General features: G+C 37.4%; 1 protein-coding gene and 1 pseudogene across 1 annotated transcript in view; one reads left to right on the top strand and one right to left on the bottom strand.

Annotated features, from left to right (window-relative positions):
* Window positions 1-26,244, top strand: part of RFX7 (regulatory factor X7) — a 111,205-nt gene extending 84,961 nt beyond the window's left edge. Inside the window, exons 6-10 of the mRNA XM_090270647.1 lie at window positions 12,756-12,872; window positions 14,369-14,453; window positions 15,104-15,311; window positions 18,528-18,823; window positions 19,958-26,244. Coding sequence (XP_090126773.1) covers window positions 12,756-12,872; window positions 14,369-14,453; window positions 15,104-15,311; window positions 18,528-18,823; window positions 19,958-23,233 — 3,982 coding nt within the window. The 3' untranslated portion in view covers window positions 23,234-26,244. The remainder of the gene's footprint in view (window positions 1-12,755; window positions 12,873-14,368; window positions 14,454-15,103; window positions 15,312-18,527; window positions 18,824-19,957) is intronic.
* On the bottom strand, window positions 2,338-2,694 carry LOC150016536 (26S proteasome complex subunit SEM1 pseudogene; annotated as a pseudogene).
* Window positions 26,245-27,077: the final 833 nt, after the last annotated feature.

Genomic DNA, 27,077 nt, shown 5'->3' with positions numbered 1-27,077 from the left:
TGGCTTGGTGATGGTGAACTCCTTTAGCTTTTACCTTGTCTGGGAAGCACTTTCTCTGCCCTTCTATTCTAAATGATAGCTTTGCTGGATAGAGTAATCTTGGTTGTAGGTCCTTGCTTTTCATCACTTTGAATACTTCTTGCCAGTTCCTTCTTGCCTATGAAGTTTTTTTTTGAGAAATCAGCTGACAGCCCTATAGACTCCCCTTTTAGGTAACTCTCTTCTTTTCTCTTGCTGCTTTTAAGACTCTCTCTTTACCTTTAACCTTTAGCATTTTAATTATGATGTGTCTTGGTGTGGTCCTCTTTGGGTTCAACTTGTCTGGGACTCTGTGCTTCCTAGACTTGTATATCTATTTCCTTCACTAAATTTGGGAAGTTTTCTTTCTTTCTTTTTTTTTCAAATAAATTTTCAGTTTCTTGCTCTTCCTTTTCTCCTTCTGGTATCCCTATGATTTGGATGGTGACACATTTGGAGATGTCCCAGAGGCTTCTTATACTATCCTTGTTTTTTTAATTCTTTTTTCTTCTTACTGTTCTAGTTGAATGCTTAATTCTTCCTTGTGTTCCAAATCATTTATTTGAATCCTGGCTTCCTCCCCTCCACTCGTGGTTCCCTGTAGGTTTTTCTTTATTTCACTTAATGTAAACTTCATTTTTTTTCCTTTATGTTGTTGCTGTATTCAATGAGTTCTTTGAACTCTGCATCTGATAGGTTGGTTATCTCCATTTTGTTTAGTTTTTTGTGTGTGTGGGTTTTTTTTTTTCTGTTTTTTCTTTTGGGTCATATTTCTTTGTCTCCTCAATTTGGCAGCCTCCCTGTGTTTGTTTTTGTGTGTTAGGTAGAGCTGCTTTGACTCCTTGTCTTAGTTGCATGCACTGTTGTAAAAAAGGCCCTGTAAATTGTGTGGAGCGGAGCCTTAGGTAATCACCAGGGCAGGGCAAACCACTTCACTGTTTTGTTGACTCTGTGTGGGGGGAGGGCTCAGAGAGGGGACTGTGCTACTGCTTGACTTCTGGAGGTTTGCCTGGCTCTCACCCCATTTCCAGTCACTTCTCCCACTTTTCGTATGCAACTGCTGCCCTTTCCCGCTGTTGCGCTGGTGCTGAATCCCAGAGTGAGTGGGTTTGCATACGTTGTAAGTCTGTACAGGCCCTTTAAACAGTCTCCTGAAAATCCAGCAGTTCCTTCTGCTACCCCAGTGCCCATTGGTTTTTACAGTGAGAAGTGATGGGTATTTATCTTCCCAACACTGGAACCCTGGGCTGTGTGGTTGGGCCTGGGGCTGGACTTGATTGCTCCCAAGGTGTCCCTCCCCTCCCAATTTCTATCGACAATACTAGAATGTGGGACTATCCATTCCACCCCTACCTCTCCGTGCTACACCATGTCTCCACGCGACTCCACCCCCTCTATCCGTCTAGATTAGTGGTTCTCAACCTGTAGGTCGCAACCCCTTTGGGGGTTGAACGACCCTTTCACAGGGGTCGCCTAAGACCATCGGAAAACACATACATAATTTACATATTGTTTTTGTGATTAATCACTATGCTTTAATTATGTTCAATTTGTAACAATGAAAATACATCCTGCATATCAGATATTTACATTACGATTCATAACAGTAGCAAAATTATAGTTATGAAGTAGCAACGAAAATAATTTTACGGTTGGGGGTCACCACAACATGAGGAACTGTATTAAAAGGTCGTAGCATTAAGAAGGTTGAGAACCACTGGTCTAGATGAATGTGGCTTCTTTAAATCCTTTGTCATCAGACTTTCATACAGCTAGGTTTTCTGACAGCTCTGGGTGTTACTTGTTTTGAGATCTAGTTTTGATTCTCTTTGTAGAAGCACAAGGAGGCAAAGCATGTCTACCTATGCCTCCATCTTAACTGGAAGTCTAAGCCAAATAAAAATAATTTTATAAAGATTTTTACATATATATTTATAAGGATATGGTCTTTATTTTTATTTCTTGTGATATCTCTGGTTTGGAGTCAGGGCAATACTGGCCTTACATAATGAGTTTGGAAATATTTCCTCTTCAATTTTTATGAAAGAGTTTAAGAAGAATTAGTGTCGATCTTTAATTGTTCCTTAGAATTCACCTGTGAAATCATCTAGGCCTGGAGTTCTCTTTGTGGGTATTTTAAAAAATTACTACTTCAGTCTTTTTTTATAGATCAGATTGTCTTTTTTTTTTTTTTTTAAGTCCATTTTGGTAGTTTGTGTCTTTCTAGGAATTTATCAGTTTCATGTGTGTATCCTATTTGTTGGCAGTTTCTCATGGTATTCTTTTGTAGCCCCCACCCCCACCCCTTTTTGTGTGTGCGTTACAAAAGCAAAAGTAAAACCAAGCAGGTAATGAAATAAGCATTTTTTAAAGTGTCCCATCCTGGATTCTCTGTCCTAGAATTTAGTAAAAAGTTCAGGTTTAGGTTGCTTCAGCACTTCTTCTGGATGCTATGAGGTCTCCATCTTTTAACCAATTTTCTCTAGTTCAGCTCGTAACTGATTGGAGAAATCATCTTCTACATTGTCATCATCCCAGTTATCCTCTCAGACATGTGCATCTTCATCTAAACCAGTCCAGTCTTCCGCAGGGAACTCCTCGAATTCGTCGTCCTCCTCCAGGAGACCCAAGTCCACCAGCTGCTTTTTCTCTGACATCGCAACCCTCCGCGCCCAAAACCTCTCAGGCCAATGGGACAGTTGGAGCCATTCGCTCTTGCCACAGCTGCTACCACTGCTGCTGCCACCGAGGCTGCTCTACCATCTTATAGCCCCTTTTATTTCTATAACAACAGTAGTAATATCCTGCTGATATACTCAAAGTGTCCAAATCAATAACATTATTGGTGAAGATGAAAAATGTGTCTTTTATTTTATGGAAAACACCATACAGACTTTTGGCAAACCCAGTGTTGAGTTTTCCAGTTATTCATTTCTTCTTCCAAATGTGCTCATTTTTGTTTTATGTATTTTGGAGCTCTGCTATGAGGTGTATAATAGGTTATTATTGTTGTACCTTCTTGGTGGACTGACCCTTTTCTCATGAAATAATGTCTATTTTGTCTCTTCTCACAATTTTTGTCTTAAAGTCTTTTTCTATGATATGTAATATTTGGATGGCATATAGTTTGATCATATTTTATTATAAATCTGTCTCCCTAATTGGGGAACTTAATCCCTTTACATTCATTCACCATGTGCTATGTTTTCTATAAATTGTCTTTTTATCCTTAGTTCCCCCATTTCTGATGTTTTTTTTTTAAGTGGGTATTTTTCTGTTAAAACATTTTAATTCCCTTGTTTCTTTTACTATATATTTTCTAAATTACAGTTAATACTTAACTTATAAAAAATTAGTTTGGGTTATACCAACTTTAAAAGTGTGTGTGTGTGTGTGTGTGTGTGTGTGTGTGTGTGTTCTCTACCGTATCCCCATTCATTTTCATGCAGTGTGTCTTTATTGACACAGATTTACATTTGGTGCTTTATGCAGTTGTCTTTTAGATCAGATAGGAATAAGGAGTTGTAAGACAAAAGATATTTAGACTATATTTTATATTTACATACAAAGGTACCTTTATTTTTGTTTTGTTTTGTGTGTGCGTGTGGATTTGATTTACTGTTTGGTGTCCTGTTTTTTAAGCCTGAATGATTGCATCTAGTATTTCCTGTAGGACCAGTTTACTAATGGTGAATTCTTTCATTTTTCTGTCGGGCCATCGAAGTTTCTACTTGGTTAGCTTAATAGTCAGCTGTTGATTGGATGGAGATTTCCTTCAACACCTTAAACTAATTTAAATCTCCCAGTCTTTATCAAATGTCTATTAGTTGGGGCATGGACAAACACCATAAATGCTCAGTTAATTTCCAGGAATATGTGAAACTTCAGTGAACTTATTTCTAGCTTTTTAAAAAAGTTTTGGTTAGTCTGTTGTTTATCCCAACTATTATTCAGTGTCTCAGGCAGCCAAGAAGTTAAAACACTTGCCTGTAATTCTTTTTAACAATTTCCCCACCCCATCCTTCAGGGAGAAAGCATTTTGCAGTGGGCAAGCTCCAAGACAGGTCAGATAACAGTCTGTAGGTGGAGTCTTATAGAATCCACCACTCAAGACAAATAATGACTGTTCTTTAGGATGAGGCTTTGAGAATACTCCAGCTGTGTAATGTTTATTCTGGTGGCCACCAGGCTGACATGGGTATATGGGCTATTACTTTTCAGTGCTACTGCTGGAGAATGGGGGATTTCTTGGGCAAGTTAAAATTATAGTGTTCTTATTAGAGCCAACCATATTTCTTGGAAACATGCTCCCCAGTTTTCTGCAAGCCTTGGGTTAATTTGCAGGGTTCTTAAAAGTTGACATTCACCAGCTTTTTTAGTTTTTCCATTGTTTTATAGAGAACAATAAAACATTGTGAGGGAGAGTAAAAATGTTGAGCTTTAGAATGTAATCAAATTTAAGTTGTTATTAACTTAAAATAGACTGCTATAGATGTAAGTTGTTACATGTAAGCCTCTTGGCAAACAGAAAGCATAAAACTGTAGTAAATACACAAAAAATAAAGAGAAAGCAATATAAGCATACCACTAAAGAATATCATTAAATCACAAAGGAAGATAGCAAGAGAAGAAGAAAGAAATAGAGAACTACAAAAGCACCAGAAAACAGTTAAAATGGCAATAAGTACATACCTAGCAATAATTACTTTAAGTGTAAAGGGACTAAATTCTCCAACTTGTTAATGTAAAGTGGCTGAAAAGATAAAAAAGAAAAGAAAAGAAAAATACTGATTTATATGCTAGCTACAAGAGACTCACTTCAGATGTAAGGACACAGAGACTGAAAGTTAAGGAATGGAAAAAGATAATCTATGCAACAGGAAAACAAAAGGAAGCTGGGGTAGCTATGCTTATATCAGAAAAAATCTGCTTTAAAAACTAAACCAGTAATAAGAGACAGGGAAGGGTGTTATATAATGACAAAGAGATCTATCCAACAAGAGGATATAACATTTGTAAATATATATGTACTCAACATAGGAACATCTAAATATATAAAGCAAATATTAATAGACCTCAAGGAAGAAATATATAGCAATACAATAATAGTAGGGCATTGTAATACCCCTTTACATTAGTGGATTGATCATTTATACAGCAAATCAATGAGGAAACGTTGGCCTTAAACAGTGTTAGACCACATGGACTTACCAGATATGTACAGAAAATTTTATGCAAAAGCAACAGATTATACATTCTTCTCAAGTGCACATGGAACATTTTCCCAGATAGGTCATGTTAGGCCACAACACAAGTCCTTTTTTTTTTTTTTAATTTCATTTTACAATTTTTTTTATTTATTTATTTATTTATTTATTTATCTTTAGAGAGAGGGGAAAGGAGAAAGAGAGGGAGAGAAACATTGCTGTGTGGTTGCCTCTCATGCGCCCCCAACTGGGGACCTGACGTGCAACCTAGTCATATGCCCTGACTGGGAATCGAACCAGCGACACTTGGTTTGCAGGCTGATACTCAATCCACTGAGCCACAGCAGCCAGGGCTTAATGAATTTAATAGTATTGAAATTATATCGAGCATATTTTCCCACCACAACGATATGAAACTAGATATCAATTTACAAAAGAAAAACTGGACATTTCACAAGTATGTGGATATTACACTACATGCTACTGAATAACCAGTAGGTCAAAGAGGAAATCAACAGAGAAATAAAAAATTTCCTTGATGCAAACAAAAATGGAAATATAACATACCAGCATTTATGGGATGCAGCAAAAGCAGTCCCAAGAGGAAAATTTATAGTGATAAAACCTATCTCAAGAAACAAGAATATGCAATGGGATAAGGATGGTCTCTCTTCAATAATGGTGTTGGGAAAACTGGATCACCACATGCAAAAGAATGTAACTTGACAAATATCTATGTCATATACAAAAATAAATTCAAAATGGATTAAAGATTTAAACATAAGAGCTGAAACAATAAAACTCTTAGAGAAAACATAGGCAGTAAGCTCCCTGACATAGGTCTTGGCAATGATTTAATTGTAACAGCAAAAGCAAAAATAAACAAGTGGGGGACTACATCAAACTGAAAAGCTTTACATAGCAAAGGAAATCATCAGAATAAAAAGGAAGAAAATATTTGCAAATCATATATCTGATAGGGGTTGATATCCATAACATAAAAAACTCATACAACTCAATAGCCACCCGCCCAATTTTTTTTTTTTTAATTGAAATATAGGAAGCTCTGAATAGACATTTTTCTAAAGAAGACATACAGGTAGATGGCCAAGCACATGAAAGATGCTCAGCATCATTAACATCAGGGCAATGCAAAAAGTACATAATGAGATAATCACTCAGACGTGTTAAAATGGCCTTATCAAAAAGACAGCAAATAACTAGAATTGGAGCAGATATGGAGAAAAGAGAACCCTTGTGCACTATTGGTGGAAATGTAAATAGGGGCAGCCACTATGGAAAGCAGTTTGTAGTTTCCTCAAAAAATTAAAAATAGACCTACTTGTATTCAGCATTTCCACTTCTGAGTGTTCATCCATAAACCAGAACAACTCAAAAAGATACAGCACCTCCATGTTCATTGCAGCACTATTTGCAATAGCCAAGATATGGAAACAGCCTAAGTGTCCATCAATGGATGGATCAATAAATAAATTGTGCGTGTATGTACAATGGAATATTACTCAGATACCAAAAAAAGACTGAAATCAAAGTATGTGTCTTAAAATTATACATTAAGACAAAAGGATATTATGCCATGAATTGTGGGATTCTGTGGCCAAAAATATGCCAATTAAATTTTCCTGACTTCTGGTCAAGGTGGTGGTGTAGGCTACATGAACTGACCTTTCACACAACCACAGCAAAATTACAACTATAATATAGAACTGATAGGAGGGATGCAGACGCAGAACGGGCTAGTCCCTCACCCATGTGTGGTAGATAAAAATTTGGGAGGGATATGTCAGGAGCAAGGAAACCCAGCCCAACACTAGCACCCCCAGACCAGGGTTCCAGTGCCAGGAAGGTAAGCCCCACAACTTCTGGCTGCAAAAACCAGCAGGGACTGAGTCAGTGGAAGAAACTGCTGGACCCCCGAGCAGTTCCTCTTAAAGACCCCACACACGGACTCGCCCACTCAGACTCATTCCCTCTGAGCTCCAGGACCAGGGTAGCAGCTTGACAGGCACCAGTGGCATAGAGTGAGAAACTGAAGTATCTGGCATCAAGGCAAGCAGAGGCCATTGTCTCTTTTCTAAACCTTCCCCCCACAGAGCCAGCAAGCTGGTGCCATATCTGAGACTCCATTAACCTGGCTAACACTGTTTGACCCACCTTGGAAGTCCCTGGAGACTGCCCCACCCAATTTACAGGCCCACCCAAGCTGCTTTTCCATATGAATGGCAGTTACTGGGACAACTTCAGGAGGTCCAACATTCGCAATATAGGAGTGCCAGAAGGAGAAGAGAAAAGAGCAAGATATTGGAAATATTTGAAAAAATAATAAGAGAAAACTTACTTAATTTGGTGAAGAAAATAGATATGCAAGTCCAGGAAGCACAGAGAGTCCTAAAGAAGGTGGCTACAAAGAAGCCTACTCCAGATATATCATAACTAAAATGTTAAGGGTTAAAGATAAAGGAGAGAATCTTAAAAGCAGCAAGAGAAAAGCACTTAGTTACCTACAGGAGAGTCTCCATAAGACTGTCAGCTGATTTCTCAAAAGAAACTTTGTAGGCTAGAAGGGACTGGCAAGAAATATTCAAAGTCATGAAATGCAGGGACCTACAGCCAAGATTGCTCTACCCAGCAAAGCTATCATTTAGAATCAAAGGGCAGACAAAGATCTTCCCCAAAATCTAAAAGAGTTCATTATCACAAAACCATTACTATATGAAATGTTAGAGACTTATTTAAGAAGATCAAAACTATGAACAATAAAATGGCAAAATGTACAGATCTGTCAACAATTGAATCTAAAAAACCAACTAAGCAAACAAAAACAGACAGAATCCTGGATATGGAGAGTGTTTTGATGGTTGTCAGATGGGAGGGGGATGTGGGGGAATGGGTGAAGAGGTGAGGGGTTAAGAAGTACAAGTAGGTAGTTACAGAATAGCCACAGGGATATAAAGTACAGTATAGGAAATGGAGTAGCCTAAGAACTTATACACGTGACCCCTGGACATGAACAATGGTGGGGGGATTGCCTGAGGAAGTGGGGGCTGCTGGGTGGAGGGGGGCAAAGGGGGAAAAGTCAGGACAACTGTAAAATATAATTAAAGAATTATTCACATATTAAAAGTATGTAAATTAAACTATAACATTTTATACACATGTAATGATATCTTCATTGATTTTCTATATGATAGTGTAAATCACCTTTGCATCACACACTTTTTATAGGTACTAATGTGCCATTACAGTGAGACAGCGCAAGTGCATTTTAGGGTCTACTTACCACCATCCTCATCAACTGACATTTATTGAATTCAGGCACTTTAATTGTCATATTTAGTATACATAGTGAAATATCTGTTATGTTTCCACATAAGTAATTTTGAGAACTTTTATTATATCTATAAGAAAATAGCAGCTCCTGCATAACGGTTTGAAACTTAGTGTCTCAAAGGAATATAGAAACAACTCTGAAGGAGGGAAAATGACTGTCTCCATGTTGCCAGGAAGATTCACTGATGTAATGCATAAAAATGCACAAAAATTGTCCAGGTATGGATAGGTATCCTATGATTCTAGCATGAGGCAAAAGTAGACTTACAGTTGTGAATATGCAAAACACAGAGTTGATCTTGTATAATTTATTAATTATTGTATTAATTTCCATACAAACAGCTGTATACCTACTTTTGCCCAATCTTGTTATTTTGCCAGTAGTCTTTTATGATTTTTGTTTATATTTTTATACCTTACACAATATATACCCATATACCTTTATCTTATATAATTGATTTGTAAATGATATAATTAAACATTAAAGATTGACTTGCTACCAAGGATTTTGAGTGACATGTTAATGGTCATGTTGAATATGAGGCTTAATTTCAAGTCTTAAAAGCATAGTTCCAAAAGAGAGTAAAAGAACCCTGGTCAGTGTGACTCAGTTAGTAGGAACATCATTCCGTATACCAAAAGGTTAGGGATTTCATTCCTGGTCATGGCACATACCTAGGTTGCAGGTTCGATTCCCAGCTGGGGCATGTGTGTGAGGCAATCAGTTGATGTTTTTCTCTCACATTGATGTTTCTTCCTAAAATCCAAAAACATTTTTTAAAAGAGGTTTTTAAAAAGGAGAAGAGTGGGACAAAAAAGAATCTGATTTTTAAGAATGGCATTAAAGTGTTTTATTATCTTATAAACAGAACGTTCTATGTTAATTCCACAGTTTTGAGTTTACATAAATACAATCTGATGCGGAGGAGTTAATTGACACCTAACTTGTATCTTGCTTGATCAACATGCAGTTAGTTATGCAGCAGGAAAATGAGACACAAACTAACCAAGTTCTCCATGTGGCCTGGAATGACCTCTGGTTTGTCATATAGCACCGGGTTTAAAAATTATGACTAAGTAGCTTATAAACACCTACTTAATTAGATTAAAAACAGAATCATTAACTATCTTGATCTTCCCAATGGGGAAGGGGCTCTAACAATAAAATCGTTTTTCTTTGAAAATTAGAACTGCTGAAAATTGGAAAGACTACCTCAATAGAGCCCTCCCCATCAGGGAAGTGTTTACATGGAGGTAACCCATCATTTAAGAGTAAGGCCATTTCTAACTCTGGCAGGAAGTTGAACAATACAACTGCTGAACTCATTTTCAGTTTTAAGATTTCACAAAATTAAAGCAGTTGAGGACATGTGTCCAGTATTGTTATTATTGATTGGGGCTCTCTTTATTTTCTCTTTGATGTATAGATGTCACAGTATAGAATTTTGAATCATACGATGTTTTACTTTTAAACTTTGCCTCCTTTATATTCAATAAGAATAATTTGGGCTGTTTATATGTCTACAAGATACCTTTTATATTTATCCACTAAATATAAGGTTATTGTAAAAAATATATATATATATATTATTCCACAGGTGAATTTCTTTCTTTTAACAGGATAGTTACTGAGCAGGGGTGCGCCCCCCCCAATTAATTAATTAATTTAATTATTTTTAGAAAGAATTGTATAGGAAAAGATGAAGCCAAAGAACTTATATGCATGACCCATGGACATGAACTAAGCAGGGAGGGATTGCTGGAGGGATGGGGTATACCAGGTAGAGGGGGGGGGAGGGAAAAAAAATGGGACAAGTGTAACAGCATAATCAATAAAGTATACTTAAAATAAATAAATAAATAATTAAAAAAGAAAAAAAGAATCAAAATCCAGAGAAATTGAATGGTTAGCATCTGAAATCCCACTCAGGATTAGTTTGGTCATCTTGATACTTAACTTTGCCAACCTTTGACGTACCACATCTACCAAATTAAAATTTTTGGTATGCTATTATAATGAAAAGAATTAGAATGTAATCACAAAGAGAATAAGAATGGATATATGTTCTCTCTCAGTAGGCCCCATTGCCCTGCTTCTCTTTATTTGGTATCGGTGGTCTTAGGTCCATCTGCCTGTGTGATCGTAGGGCCAGTGGACATTAGTTTGGGAGGGTTTTGAGGTTTTTGTGGGTTTTTTTTTTTTGTCTTTTTGTGTGGTTCCTAAAAGTTTTTTGTCATTTTAAATGTGACATAGTTGATGTCACATTAAGGCTTAATGTGATTCTTAAATCTTGTTCCTAGTACTAGGAATAATATTGTGAACCAGATAAATCGGGTAGACAAAAGTAGATTTATAATTGCGAATATATGAAAGTTTATTCTTATATTATTAACTATTGTATTATTTATATTACAACTGTAAACTTACTTTTGCCCACCCCTATATATGGTCCCTGCCCAGACTGAGACAACAAGTAAATTGGCTATTATTTAATATAAGTACACTGATAGGGAATGCGGTTAGGTGTGGCAGAAGGGCATTGCTTTAGATAGAAGAGAGCCTTTCAAAATCATAACATTAAAGCTGGGACTGGAAGGATAAGGAAAGTAATGATCCAGGCGGGGAAAACAGCATGTGTTCAGTTCCTTAGATGCAAAGGAGCCTTATTCACATTTTCTTTCTGTGCTGGCTTAAGCCATAGAGATGACTGATTTAACTTGCTGCCAGAATGGTTATGGTTGTAATACAATTCATTTAAATTGTCAGCACCCAAAAACAGTCACCCCTTCAGGTTATAACTTAAAACTCAATCCCTGAACTGGAGTATTGAATTTAGTCTTAATTTCAGTTGACATATCTAGATACTTCTGTAGAGGGAGCTCTCAATGTGCTAGTTCCTTTCCCCTCTTCCTAATCTTCAGCGTTGTTGGAAATGTGTCTGCTAGGCACCTCTTCACCTCTCCACCACCACCAGAGGAGTGTGGGTTTTGGTGTGGGGATGGGGAGCGCATGATCAAGAAAATGCCATTGTCTCCAGACCTGTCCCTTTTCTCTCTATTAAGACTCCCAGGGTTCCCTACCTCACCCTGAGTGTCTCCCAATTCAACTTCTTGTGCTCAGATCACTTCAGGAATGTTGCCAGTATATTTATTGCACTATCTACAAGAACTCAAGTCCCAATTACAGTTATACCCTCCCTGCCCACTAGGCCTGCCAGTTCTCTTCCTTTGTTTCTTCTTCCTAAATCTTGCTTAGGCTCTCCACCACATGCATGTCTTTATCAAGAAGCTGCTCTGGTTGATGCTGAAATGGATTGGGGGCAGTGAGGTGGGGAGACTTGATTGAAGTACTTGGGAATTCCTCTGACTTTGGTATTTCTCAGGTAGTGGTTCTCTGAAAGGCCAGTGGCTGTGAGGAAGGTCTTGGCAGCCACAGCAAGATGTGGCCTTAGCCTGCTGCTGAGCTGGTAGAGGAGGGATTGTCCTTTTATCTGTGACTGGCACCTTTAGAGAATAACAACAGCTGATTCCAGGAGTAATTAAGACTGAGTTTGTTTCCCTGGTCTCACTTGAAGTTACTGCCTTAAAAAGTACTTTTTTCCTGGCAATAGTAATGAGGGTAGGGGTGAGGAGAGAACACTGGACCTTTGGACCTTCTCTCTGTGGCTTCGTTCTTTCCCTTATAGGTGAAATGAGAGTGTTGGTATAGGTGATCTATAAGGTCCCTTTTTGTTCTAATATGTCATGTTTCTATTTTAAATCATGTAGTATTTTGTCTCTAATATCTCTAATATATACATATATGTACTTGATACATATACATATGTGTATATATGTGGAAACTTATAGCCTTACTGTTTGGTCTGGATATACTCAATTCAGAATGCAGGGTTGGATTGTAGTTGAAAAACTTGATGCTAGCAATATATCTCTTACTGAAAGTGTCTTCACTGCTACTGAAGGCAGTGAATGATACTGTATACCCTGAGGATAAAATAAACTAACCCTGAGTTAGTCTCCAGGGAATGATGATCATATATCAGTGAATATTGTGGTGAGTGACTTGAAGATGATGTGTTTCTTCACTTTGTCAAAGGAATCAACTTGTATTGAAATAGCACTGTGCTGTATAATCCTGAGTTCTATTGCTCTCTAAATTGGTCACTCCTTCTTTTGCAGGAGCTATTGTGACAATCTTGGTTACCATCCACTAAGTGCTGCTGACTTTGGAAAGATAATGAAAAATGTCTTTCCAAACATGAAGGCACGTCGTCTGGGCACAAGAGGCAAATCTAAATATCCTTTACCAGGATGGTTTTTAGTAATTTCTAAATTTTCACTTATTACAGAACATTTGCTGTTGTAGTTCAACCAACAACTACTGTATTTAGAAATAAATTTAAATTATTAAAAAAAACAATGCAAAAGTACTTAGTAGAATAATTACAAATTTATTTTCCTAGCTACTTATCGAACTGCAAGAGAAATAACAAATAGCGTTTATTAAGATTGTGGTAGATTTCACCTTATTTCTGTCACTGTAATGTGTTCTTAATGATCTTATCTCCTTTTCTTTAGCAATCAGAATGATCGAGACATGCCACAGTACAGCAATCATCAATTATCAATAGAAATGAAGGACGGTGTTAGTTTCCTTTCTTTCCTTCCTCTAATTTAGAAACATAGGAATCTCCTTTGCAAATGTTTAACATTCAAAATATTTCTTGTGGAACTTGTACTGGAATATTAGTACTCTCTTTAAAGCAGCGGTCCCCAACCTTTTTGGTACCCGGGACCGGTTTCGTGGAAGACAGTTTTTCCATGGACTGGGGTTAAAGGGCCGGGGGGGTTTCGGGGTGATTCAAGCTTCAAGCGCATTACATTCAAGCTCACCTCCTGCTCTGTGGCCCAGTTCCTAAGAGGCCCGGATCGGTACTGGTCCACAGCCTGGAGGTTGGGGACTCCTGCTTTAAAGTATTTTTCAGCCAACCACTTAAAGTCTATATTAAAATTAAAGCCAGATTCTTCCTCTGATGGAGAAATACTTAGGAGCAAATAGAAATAAGGACATGAACATTGAGAATTTATTAAAGTTCTACCTACTCTTGGAAGAAGATAGAGGGCCTCTGTATGGTATTAGAAGTACTTCATCTCTCTCTTTGTTTAGCTCTTGGCCTTTTTCACAGCATACAGATTCACTGCTACGGAGGAGAGGAGAGGAAGGGGGTGGTGGTGGAAGGCTGCTTTTCTAAAATGGTTCCAGGTGTTCTTTATTCACTTGTTACACGGTCTGTCCTTGTTTTCTGATTATAAACAAAATGTCTTCATGTGTCTTTGGCATGTTGCAGGTGATAATCCTGTGTGTTTCAGTGGAAAAAGAGAAATGAAAAGGTTAAAGCCCTTGTGACACTCTTAAGAGTTGTTTTTGTCCCAGTGCCCTGGGCTAAAGTTTCCCTTCTCTGTTCCAGGTTTCCATCTGGATATTTCTTTCCTTCTGACCTGTTTGTTACTGGTGGCTGGCACAGCTTATTAGAAACATTTATTCATTAAATTTATAACAGATGAGAATTATTTTGTTTCACTTAAGACAGTAACATTCTACAAAGACTGTTCCCATTTCAAAGGAGTAAAAATCCTGAGTTTATAATATTAAGGTTTTACTGAAGAACTCAAAAAGTAGATGTTATTTCATTCAGATTTTATTTTCATTTCATATATGATTACTTTTCAAGTTCTAATTATGTACACAGTTCATTTAATTTAGAATACTTTAGGCCTTAACTGTTTATTACGTATTGCTACAGTGGACTAAGAAAAAAAGCTTTTGTTCATATGCCAACACTGCCCAATCTTGACTTTCACAAAACTGGAGATGGGGTAAGAATTCTGCCTTTTCTTTTTAATAAGTTGAGTTGTACCTTTAATATCAGCATTGAAATGCCTGCTGCATAGTCTCATTTGGATAAAACCAGGGACCAGGAACTATGCCTTTTACAAAATAAATGAGAAAAAAAATCAACAGTGGCTGAAAAATGTTAACGTATGTGCCTTAAATCAACATGACTTCTGAAATTAAGGGGAACAAGATAGACCTAAACTTGCCTATTTGTAAATATATCCTTTGTATATATAATAATACATATATTGTCAGGAGGAAGAATTAAGTTGTAGGATAATGCGCATATTATAAATGTTTTCAGAAGAGAAAATATGACTAGGGGTATAGTTTTATTGATATCAGAAAGGACTTTTAGAAAGATTTAAACTATTTCTTAGTCTTCATATATGTTTAACAACTGTTTAAATGTTATATTCACAGTGCTACTGATCCCTGTGTACTGGTGGGTACAGGCATAGATGGGCTGTTAATTTGCAAGGGTCTTACATGCCTGCCAACAGATCACTTCATGGTGCTTTGACCTGACAGATTTGGATTATATCATCAAAGATTACGTATCTTGAATGTGCTTCAGTTTCATTTCTCTGAACGCTCTTTTAAAATTTAACTTTCCTTTTCTTTTGTTTAGTTGGAAGGAGCTGAACCTTCTGGGCAGCTTCAAAATATCGACGAGGAAGTTATTTCTTCTGCTTGCCGTCTTGTGTGCGAATGGGCCCAAAAAGTGTTAAGCCAGCCATTTGACACAGTCTTGGAATTAGCCCGCTTCCTTGTAAAAAGTCATTATATAGGCACCAAGTCAATGGCAGCTCTAACTGTAATGGCAGCAGCACCACCAGGTACAAAATTATTGTTAACAAGTAAAACTGACAGGAGTGTTATCTTTAGAGCTGGTAGGAAAAGACAAGTTTAGCCAAAGAATTTTTTTTTCTCCGTAGTATTTGTATGCGTTCGCTCTTTACTTAACAATAAATTCATATGGGTTTGTGGAGCCAACAAAAATAGTAATTATAACAGTGCTTCCATTTTAAAGCTTAAAGCTATAGTTATGTATATTGCTCTGCTGAGATACGAAACTTTTAAGACTTCCCACTTGATATTAACTTTTCCATACATGAATATGTACGTTTAAGTACATATGTGTACCTAAATTAATAAATATTAGATAAGCTTAAATTTTTAAATTACTTGAAAGACTCCTATCCCAGAAACTAATGCTTATAAATAAAATGATCTTTGGACAATGTGAGAGATGCCTTAGTCTTACAAAAAATAGAAAATTCCTCACTGGGCAAGTCATGGTGGGTAGTCGTGGCCCAGACCTGTAACTTCTTTAGGGAAAGGCTTTAAGCTAGACCTAGGTTACCTATGTTAACACACCTTTGAAATAGCAGAATACTCCAGGAAGCGGGTAGTAATCCTCAAGAAAGCCCCTAATCTTGTTAACAGTCCTATAAATTCTGTGCCCAGCTTGCTTCCTCCCACTTCCATATGGCTCCCTCCTTAATTTCAGATGCATAAAAGAAGCTACAAACTGTTACTCCCCTGGAGTATCTTGCTCCCTACATACATGGTCAGTTTGGCTCAGATAAACTCATAAACATCAAAAAAATAAACTATGAAACATTTTATAAAATAGCTAGTGGTTTTAATATGCAAATGAGTATTTTCATTCAAATAGGAATTTTAGAATTCACAGTTTTAGGAATTGACAGTATTGTTGGGATAAATTACTTCTTTCTAAATGAATGGATGTGTAAGTATCTGATGAAATTTTTTAAATGTTACATTTTGGTCATACCCTTATAAGCCTAAAAAAGAGTGAGTAGATTGTGTTATTACTCTAGGAAATTATAATTTCTATAGGGGAAAAAAATGCGTTGACATAAAACTTGTTTTCCAGAGATGATTCTGCTGATTATTTAATGTAAATATTTTTAAATTTAAAAAGATTTATTTCAGCCAGAATTATAGTCTCTGAAATAATTTCACTTTTTTATCTTAATTATTTTAATAATCTTTTTTCTTTTAGTTTATACTTATCAGAAACTTTTAAGTTTTGTGTGGGGGGGGTGTAATGTGTAATTGTTTTGTCCTTTTCATTTTATGGTCAGTTGAGGACCCACTTCAGCAAAATAATCTCTTAGAACCTTGTCATAATTTTTCCTGTCTAAATGTAAACTGTATGACACAGATCTGTTTGCATTTACCTGTTCATGAGTGGGAGAGTGCTTGGGCAGCCTTCTCTAGCTAGATAGCTTGCATATGTCACCTCATTTATTCCACAGCAGTCCTTGAGGTAGGTGATATTCAGCCCCATCTTACAGACCCAAAAACAGACTTGGGGAGGTTAAGTACTTTGTCCATGGGCAGATAAGTAGTGAGGCCAGGATTTGAAATCTGACTGATCTCTCTCAAAAGCCCAGGTTAACTCAGTTACACCATACTGTCTCCTTATCTTCTGGCAAAAAAGTTTTAAAAAATAGGGGCCCTTCAACTTTCTGTGTTCTTTTTCTCCCACCCCTGCTCACAGATGGAAGGGTACTTGAACAAGTTGAGGACTTAGAAGGTATTACGGGGAAAAGAAGCATCTCTCTCTATTGTTTCCCACATTGTTCCCAAAGTCTGGAAGAAATGTTGAATTTTTAAAACATAAAATGTAAAGGAAAGTGTATTTTTAAACAAAAATACAAAGAATTACAATTGTAAACATGTTTTCCCTTTGTGAAAGTAGTCAGTTTGGGAAGTTGACTAAAAATTGCATTATTACTCAAAACATTTTTAGAATCTCTCTTGAAATTTTGTTCTTAGCCATTGCCACGTTTTTTTTAAATACCTTTCGTAGTGATTAATCCTCGTCCTTTGAAGGTGAATTTGGTTTTTTATAAATTTAGTCTCCATATTACAGAGAACAGGTTGTGTTACAAACGTCCTTTTGTAACAGCTGCTTGGAACTCATTCCTGTCCAGAAACCCTGGCAGTAGGGGGAAGACAGCTTTGAGCCTTTGGCAGGAACTCTCAGGGGTGCAGGTGCTGAGAAGCCAGAGCTGAGGCTGGGGGCCAGGAGGGAACCGAGCAACTTGGGCTGGATTTGAAGAGAAAAAAATATACTTAGGAGATATTGGGGGTGGGGTCAATGTTGAGGAGTGGGAGAGAGTTTAGTTGCAGTCACGTCTTTCCCTCCTTCCAGTCTCTCCCTCCCCAAGTTGTCATTAATTGAACAATGAAAAGCAGAAACAGGGCTAGGGGACGGAATGGCAGGGGCACCTGCCGGACCCTGTTCTCCTCTCATTCTCTCTCCAGTCTTTACCAACCACAGCTTCCTCTCTAATAGCCCTGATGCCATACCTGAAATGTGAAGTGAACTTTTTAAAAAATTGTTATATGATCAATTTTTTCTTAAATTAAAATTTATCTCTTGTTTATTTCATCATTCCTTTTTCTCAGTGACACTTTTTCAAAATACCTTAACCTCAGACTTTTTAAGAACCTGTTTAATTTCTCATAGGTTGTACTGAAATAATTATACAGTAGCAGTTAAAATAGTAGTACCTATTTTCATGAATTTCTGGTGGAATTAAAGACATTTCCATACAATTTTTTTCTAAGATATGGATGGTTTCAATAAATATTTATTGAGTGCCCCTTGTGGGCTGAATATGAAAAGTCATGAAAATTCATGGATTTCTGTTAGAGAAGGAGGGAGGGAAATTTCTGACATCTGATAAAATATAAAACATGCTCTCGGCATTTATCTTAGCTTCTGCACATTTATGACATAGCTGCTATTCAAAATCTTCATCTGTTATTGCTGGTTTTTATTGAAACTGTCACCTGAGTTGAACCTTATTTTAAGGTGTCCCACTAAGACCATATTGACAGATGTTTGTTTATACCTTGGAAACCTAATACTGATGCTTTATAAAGAAACTGTGAATTAAAATTTGGTGGTTCTGGTTGCTTTGCCTGTAGCTGGCTACATACTCAAACTGAGCTATAAGTACCTTTTATGAAGGAGAGTGCTTACTTTAGCTCTTCTTTCTGTTTATTTTCAGGAATTAAAGGAATTACCCAGCCTTCTGCTTTTATACCTACAGCTGAAAGTAATTCCTTTCAGCCTCAAGTGAAGACTTTGCCATCGCCTATTGATGCTAAACAGCAATTGCAACGGAAAATCCAGAAGAAGCAGCAGGAGCAGAAACTACAATCCCCTTTGCCAGGAGAATCCTCAGCAAAAAAATCAGAAGGCACTGCAACCAATGGAGTGACCAGTCTTTCTAATGGAAATCCTGCAATCCTTTCTCCTCAACCTATTGGTATCGTTGTGGCAGCTGTCCCTAGTCCCATTCCGGTAATATCATTAAATAGTGTTTGGCCTTATTGGGATGATGGGAAATCAATCATTTAATTAAAAGTGGCACATTAGAAGGAGGCAAATAGAGGTGTAGATTCAGTTATAAACTGATTTTGTGACGATAGATTCCGCTTTAGTTGGCTGCCTTTTATTCAAAATATACCTGTTGATTACAAAATGAGCTATAAAATGAACATAAGTAAGAATATAAAGATCCAAGATATATAAAATATGCATACAGCCAGTCAGAGCTTTATGTAAGAGATGAGACATTTTGAGAGTTGACAGAATTGCGAACTTTTTTGTGTTTTAAACTTTTTTCTTTTTAACATTCAGAGCAAACTTGTAATGTTTTAACATAGACCTAGCTTCTGTGGCTTGCTGGACATTGGGCCTTGGGCAAGTCCCTTAGCTATTCCAAGCCTTGCTCCCTTATCAACAGATAGAGGTTGCGGTCTTGTTCTTTCCTCTCTCACACAACTGAGGTTATGATGAAAGGGGCTTTTAAAATGAGAGTGTATTGTGCTAAAATAAGGTAGTATGTTATGCTATTATTGATGATATTGTTAAGGAGATATTTCATCCTGTTGTTTTTCTTGTTCTCAATCATCATTGTTATCATGTCATAAAACATGCACTACCTGGCAACTGTGTTCTTGCACTAGTCACTGTAGAGCAAACTTGAAGAGACAATAGCTTTATCTGAGACTTACCCACTGTGGTTTAGTTGCTAACACCCGAGGCAGGCCATTTGTAAGACAGTCTCCCTGTGAGTGAGTCATCTTCTTGGCACAGACTCTGTATATACCTTTATAGTTGTGTGTTTCTTCAAGATTTTATCTCCTTTTCTTATAATCTCATTTAAAATAATTATTTTAGTATATATTCATTATCTTAATGTTCTTCTCTTCTTACATAATGTATTTTATAACTATTATTGCACAATGTTCCATTTATTGTAATATTTATGAGGCTTTATAGAACTGGTCTAGAACTCTCATCTAACAGGAACTATCTTTTTCTTTTAAGCATAAAATTTATGAAAATGTCTTAATGCTATATAGATATGTGATTTACTGTTAATATTCTAGACTTGTTAAATCTGATTTTTTGTTTTTCACTTTTTAATAGGTCCAGCGGACCAGGCAATTGGTAACATCACCAAGTCCAATGAGTTCTTCTGATGGCAAAGTTCTTCCCCTCAATGTACAAGTGGTCACTCAGCACATGCAGTCTGTGAAACAGGCACCAAAGACTCCTCAGAACGTTCCAGCCAGTCCTGGCGGGGATCGTTCTGCCCGGAACCGCTACCCTCAGATCTTACCTAAACCAGCCAACACCAGTGCACTCACCATTCGCTCTCCAACTACTGTCCTCTTTACTAGCAGTCCCATCAAAACCGCTGTTGTACCCACTTCACACATGAGTTCTCTAAATGTGGTGAAAATGACAGCAATATCCCTCACACCCAGCAACAGTAGTGCCCCTCTTAAACATTCTGCCTCAGTAAACAGTGCTACAGGAACAACAGAAGAATCAAGGACCTTTCCACAGATCAAGAATGGTTCTGTTGTTTCCCTTCAGTCTCCTGGATCCAAGACCAGTGGTGCCGGGGGAACATCTGCTGTGGAAGTCAAAAAGGAACCGGAAATCTCATCAGATGAGCATCCTATACAGTGCCAAGAGAACTCTGATGGTACTAAAGCTCCTAAAACAATGCCTAGTGCCCTTTCGGGACAGAAAAGTAATACCGATGGAGTAGTGCAAAAACCTTCAAATGAAGGTGTCACTGAAATAAAAGCAACTAAGGTCTGTGACCAGAGGACCAAATGTAAAAGTCGCTGTAATGAAATTCTACCAGGCACTTCGACAGGCAATAATCAAAGCACTATCACTCTCTCAGTTGCCACTCAGAACTTAACATTCACCAGCACCAGCTCACCATCTAATGGTGACTCAATAAATAAAGACCCTAAATTATGCACTAAAAGTCCAAGAAAGCGACTGTCTTCTGTACTGCAAGAGTCCCAGGTGCCTCCTGTAAAGAAACCAATTGTGGAACAGCTTTCTGCAGTTACCATAGAAGGTCAGAAACCAGGCAGTGTTAAGAAAGACCAAAAGGTTCCACATTCAGGGAAAACAGAAAGCTTGACAGTAGGTGCTCCAAGTCCTAGCAAGGTACCAATAAATGTCAATTCACAAATGATGGCAAACCAACCCTTGAATTCTTCTGCTCTTACTACCAGTGATTCAGGTTTGGAACAGCAAACACCATCATCATCTCCAGGTATAAAAGTAAAACTTGAAGGAAGCGTCTTTCTCTTGGACAGTGATTCAAAAACAGATGGCAGCTTTAATCCAAATGAATGGCAACAGATCACTAAGGATTCTGAGTTTGTATCCGCCGCCTGTGAACAACAGCAAGATATCAGTGTTATGACAATTCCCGAGCACTCTGATATCAATGACTTAGAGAAATCTGTTTGGGAATTAGAAGGAATGCCGCAGGACACGTATACCCAGCAGCTACACAACCAGATACAAGAATCTTCTTTGAATCAAATTCAAGCACAGCCTTCAGATCAGTTACCTCTACAGTCTGATCTGAAAGAGTTTGAGCCTTCTGTTTCCCAGACGAATGAAAGCTACTTTCCTTTTGATGATGAACTTACACAAGATAGTATTGTGGAAGAGCTGGTGCTTATGGAGCAGCAAATGTCGATGAACAATTCTCATTCTTATGGTAACTGTTTGGGAATGACCCTTCAGAATCAGTCAGTAACGCCAGGAGCTCCAATGTCATCTCACACCTCCAGCACCCACTTCTATCATCCAATCCACAGCAATGGCACTCCGATCCACACGCCCACGCCCACGCCCACACCCACTCCAACCCCGACCCCGACCCCAACCCCCACATCTGAAATGATTGCTGGGTCTCAGAGTCTGTCCCGGGAGAGCCCTTGCTCCAGGCTCGCCCAGACCACACCTGTGGATAGCGCTTTAGGAAGCAGTCGGCACACACCCATTGGCACTCCACATTCTAACTGCAGCAGTAGTGTCCCTCCCAGCCCTGTCGAATGCAGGAACCCGTTTGCATTTACTCCTATAAGCTCGAGTATGGCATATCATGATGCCAGCATTGTTTCAAGCAGTCCTGTGAAACCGATGCAAAGACCCATGGCCACACACCCCGACAAAACCAAGCTTGAATGGATGAATAACGGGTATAGTGGGGTTGGTAATTCATCCGTTTCTGGACATGGCATTCTCCCAAGCTATCAGGAACTAGTGGAAGACCGTTTCAGGAAACCTCATGCTTTTGCTGTGCCTGGACAGTCTTATCAGTCCCAGCCCAGACATCATGACACTCATTTTGGTCGTTTGACTCCTGTCTCTCCTGTGCAGCATCAAGGTGCCACTGTAAATAACACCAACAAACAGGAGGGGTTTGCAGTCCCTGCCCCTCTCGATAATAAAGGAACTAATTCATCTGCCAGCAGCAACTTCAGATGCCGGAGTGTGAGCCCTGCTGTTCATCGCCAACGTAATCTTAGTGGAAGCACCCTCTATCCAGTATCTAATATCCCCCGATCTAATGTGATGCCCTTTGGAAGTCCAGTAACCCCAGAAGTTCACGTCTTCACAAATGTCCATACAGACGCATGTGCCAACAACATCGCTCAAAGAAGTCAGTCAGTTCCATTGACAGTCATGATGCAGACAGCCTTCCCAAACGCTCTTCAGAAGCAAACAAACAGTAAAAAGATAACCAATGTTTTGTTGAGTAAACTGGATTCTGACAATGATGATGCAGTGAGAGGTTTGGGCATGAACAACCTGCCTTCCAACTACACAGCTCGGATGAATCTCACTCAGATTTTGGAAACCTCCGCTGTTTTTCCTAGTGCCAATCCTCAGAATATGATCGATTCCAGCACTTCTGTATATGAATTCCAAACACCATCTTACCTCACCAAAAGTAATAGCACCGATCAGATCAGTTTTTCTCCTGGAGATAATCAAGCACAATCAGAAATAGGAGAGCAACAATTAGATTTCAATAGCACTGTTAAAGACCTGTTGAGTGGAGACGGCTTGCAAACCAACCAGCGGCTGGTAGGTCAGGTGGCGTCTGATCTCACCAATACTGCGTCTGATTTCCCTAGCGATATCAGGTTGTCTTCTGAGCTCTCAGGCAGCATCAACGATTTGAACACTTTAGACCCAAATCTACTGTTTGATCCAGGTCGTCAGCAGGGACAAGATGATGAAGCTACACTGGAAGACTTAAAGAATGACCCATTATTTCAACAAATTTGCAGTGAATCTATGAGCTCTATGACTTCATCAGGTTTTGAATGGATAGAAAGCAAGGACCATCCTACTGTTGAAATGTTGGGTTAAATTGTGTTTTATAATATGTAGCACACTGTATCTAAAGACATATGTATTGTATTTGTCTTAATGGAAGTGCCTCCCGCAGCAGAAACACTTACTATTAATTGTGACATTTTAAAAGAGTTTGCTGCAGAAGTGGTTTCTTCTTCAATAGGAAATGGTTAGACTTGCCTCAGTTCTTTAAAAGTTTCTGAAAAGACAGTAGGCTGTAGAACAAGTATTAGGTTTTAAATTGTATAATGTTCCCCATTTTAATCACATTTTTTGCTAGAATTGACTAACCAGCTTTTACAAGAGCAGGCTAGATCTTTATTTTGTGTAAGTTCATTTTAAGTCATTGGTTGATCTACACAGGATTTAGAGGCTTTTTGTTGTTGGCATTATCTTTTAGGTATAAAATCATAGGTAAGGTGAATTGTAGATAAGAAGTTCTTGAAACAGGGATGATATTCAGGTTATTTTAAGTATTTAGGCTTGAAGCATAGAGCTACTGTAGAATGAAAAATCTCTGTTGGACTTTCTGGGACTTCAGTACCATTTGCACCTGCAATGAAGGGCTTAAATAGGAAAAAAATAACGAAAAATTAACTTAATTTAAGGAAAGCAAAAGCTGCACTATAATTTTTTAGAGGAAAAACGAGTAGCCATTTACATTTGTGACCTTGCATTAATCTTGTTTTAAAATGTTGATTTTAATGTGGAGCCAGCACACACACACACACAAATATCTCCAAACATTGTAATTTAATAGAATAAAAGCAAGCATGTTAGAAAAAATTTTATGTTTTGTTATTTGGTAACTGAGATAGAGGGATTTAGAAGGATAGTAAAAGAATTTACTTAGTTTCTTCACAATGGCTGCATGCACATATTAGAATTCTATTTAAGATTTATTTTGAAGTTTCTTTAATTATAGTATTTTTTAAGTCCTCAATGTAGTAACAGACTCCATTGCTCCTCCTGAATATAGTAATATAATTTGATCATGGGACCTCTTTGAAAAACAAGCAGGAGGGAGATAACATAAAAAAACAGAGCAAAACACATTTTACCACCTGAGGTCTGAAGCCACAAATCTATATCTCTGATAAAACAAAGGGGGATATCAATATTACTTGAAGAAGAGGAGCATTTTATTACATGCTTAATTTATTTATTGTGATAACCACAATTGCAAAATAAGCACTCAGGATTTGTTTTAAAATGTTTCTCTCAGTGGCTCCCATTTTGTTTTATGAATAATTATTTATGAATTTCTTATTGACACAAATCTGCTCACTAGTTGACAGCTCCATTTAACTCTTTTCAAGATTATTTTCAGATAGATTTAAAAGTTGCCATTAAGTTTTTAAAGCTAACGTTAAACCATCGCTGTGCTACCTTGAACCTAGCTAAGTTTTCCTTTACCTCAATTAGTAAGCCAGTCAGAAGACTACAATCAATGAATATTTAACGATTGTGATGAAGGGTGTAATTTAATAAGATTTCATTGTTCACAAAATTTGCAAGGTAGGGTATTAATATATTTTGATAAATAAATGGTGCTAGGGTTGGCTCAGAGGTTTATATATTGATATGTCCTAGTTTTATTGGCATTTGTGTGTGTTTGCTGTTATCTTGATTTAATGATCTGTTAGATATTTTTTCTTATGCTAGTTATTTCTTCACTGTACATTGAGACACAGCACTACTGCACACCAAAGTATGCAACACCCAAAGGAAACTGTGGGATTTCTTTGAACAAATGATGAGAGCCTTTCTATATGAGATACTCTGAAAAGGAGATTTTGAGGCCATTCTAATCCCATGTTTACATTATTAACTTCCTACTAATATAAAAATAATGAAATCTTTTTTGATAAAAAAGTAAAATAAAAACTGGAGGATTTTTAACCCCCTGTACAGTATTGCAGCAAACACTTTAAATTTGGTTGAATTCGTCCAGCAAACTTTCTGGGGTTCATATATTGCACTAAATTTGTTGAACCTGTGGTAGGCACATCTCTTAGGATAAATGCAACCAGTACAGTCCACAGATTAAACTTTTTAAATGTGTTTCATTATGAAAAGACAAAATGTCATCAAAGTGACAGATAAACTTGTCTTATGTAGCAATGTGCATTGATCTCAATGAGATATTTCTATTTCTTATTCTCTTACATGAGAATATTACAGCAGGAAGAATTAAGTTTAGTTTGCTTCACCATGTTAATACATGATCACAAAATGTGCATGAGTGTTATTGACTTATCTTGTACAGTACTAGGTATTCCTGTAACCACTTTTTTTTTCTTGGCTGTATTGAAACTGGTTCAGTGTTAACCAGGCAAGCATAGTTATTCACAAGTTATTTACTTTTTTATGTTTACTAATTCTGCTTAGTTATTGTTGAATATGTTCTTTTTCTCAGATTATTTTCATTGTTTTGATGTTTAAAACATTTTGCATACTGTTTATCATGATAAGACTTCATGAAGTAAATAATTTTGCATATAATTGCAATAAGCACTGACTTTTGAACTGAAAAGAAGGAAAGTGTTTTGTGCAGTGCATCTGAGGTTCATATAATAGTCTTGTACTATAATGTGCTTAACTACACCATAAATGACAAAAACAAGCCCTGTTTTATGTTTTCATTTAGTGCAAAAAGTCAGATTTCCCCAATGTTTTGTTGTCTGTTGTACCTGCTAAAACTACAGTAGTTGAATATTGCAGTAGCATTTCAGTTCTCTTTTTTTATTGAAAGTGCTCAAAAATTGTTTTTTAAATGTTTTCAAAATCAATTAAAAACATTTTATATTAAACTGACTGGATCTTAAGATGATTTATGGGGTCTATTTTTATGTAGGCAACATACTATTTTATGAACGGACCTGATACCATTCTTTCTTTGAGCTCATGAAATTTGGGGAAGTGGATAAAAATCAGTACAAGGTAAAAACAATGCTGCCAATATGCTCTTTGATCTTAATCCAGAAGGATAACACATATTATTTATTAGAGCTCTGCTGTTCACTAAGGACTTACTAATGGCACATGGCATAGAGCTTTATGTTGTCAAAAAAAATTTTTTTTTGTTTTTGCTCACTTGTATAATGTTTGCTTTAAAGCTCAGCTTACGGAGTACCTAGATATGTATTTTTGGGAGGTTTCAAATAAAAGTAATAGAAAAAATGGACAAGATTTTTAAAGTACAGCGGTATTCAAAAGCAATTTAAACAAACCAAACATACAAAGTGATTAAGTATACTGAACTTGTAATTCAGAACCTGAGTTGTAGGTCTGGTAGCAGGGCAGCCAGAAATTTCAACTCCTACAGAGTAATGAGACCAGGCTTTGATATGGAGTCTCCTCACTCTTGAAAGAAACTGAGATGAAGCAAATAACGTATATTGTAGAAACTGTAATATATTGTAGCCAGGGCCTGAGCCAAACAGCCCACTTGTCTGTCTGTACAGGCCTGTGTAGGTCCATGATAGCCCTACTATCACCACAGGACTGGAGCCCTGAGTTTGGACAGGTGGTAGGAGCATTTATAAAAGGAAAGAAGAGAGTAGAAACGCAGAAGGGAGGAGGTGAAGAGCAGGAAGACTCCTACACAACATGAGCCTCAAACCAGAATTCTAAAGTACCTGAGGAAAATGAAACCAATTCTAAGAATGACAATCAGCAATCACTCAGGATAAAAGTAATTAGCTACCTAGATGTTGATTTAAAATAAGTATTTAAATAATCAAGAGCAGATGAACAAAGCAAGAACCTGTGGATATAATGAACCAGTAAGAAGATCGGGGGTGGGGGGTGGGGGGATATGTCTAGTACCTGAGGTGCTTTTGGTTGCAAGTAAAGG

Source organism: Furipterus horrens, unplaced genomic scaffold, assembly GCF_987537825.1.
Source record: "Furipterus horrens unplaced genomic scaffold, mFurHor1.1.pri manual_scaffold_3, whole genome shotgun sequence".
In the NCBI taxonomy this organism is placed as follows: domain Eukaryota; kingdom Metazoa; phylum Chordata; class Mammalia; order Chiroptera; family Furipteridae; genus Furipterus; species Furipterus horrens.
Note: the sequence above shows the minus strand (reverse complement) of the source record. Positions and strands in the feature narration are given on the sequence as shown.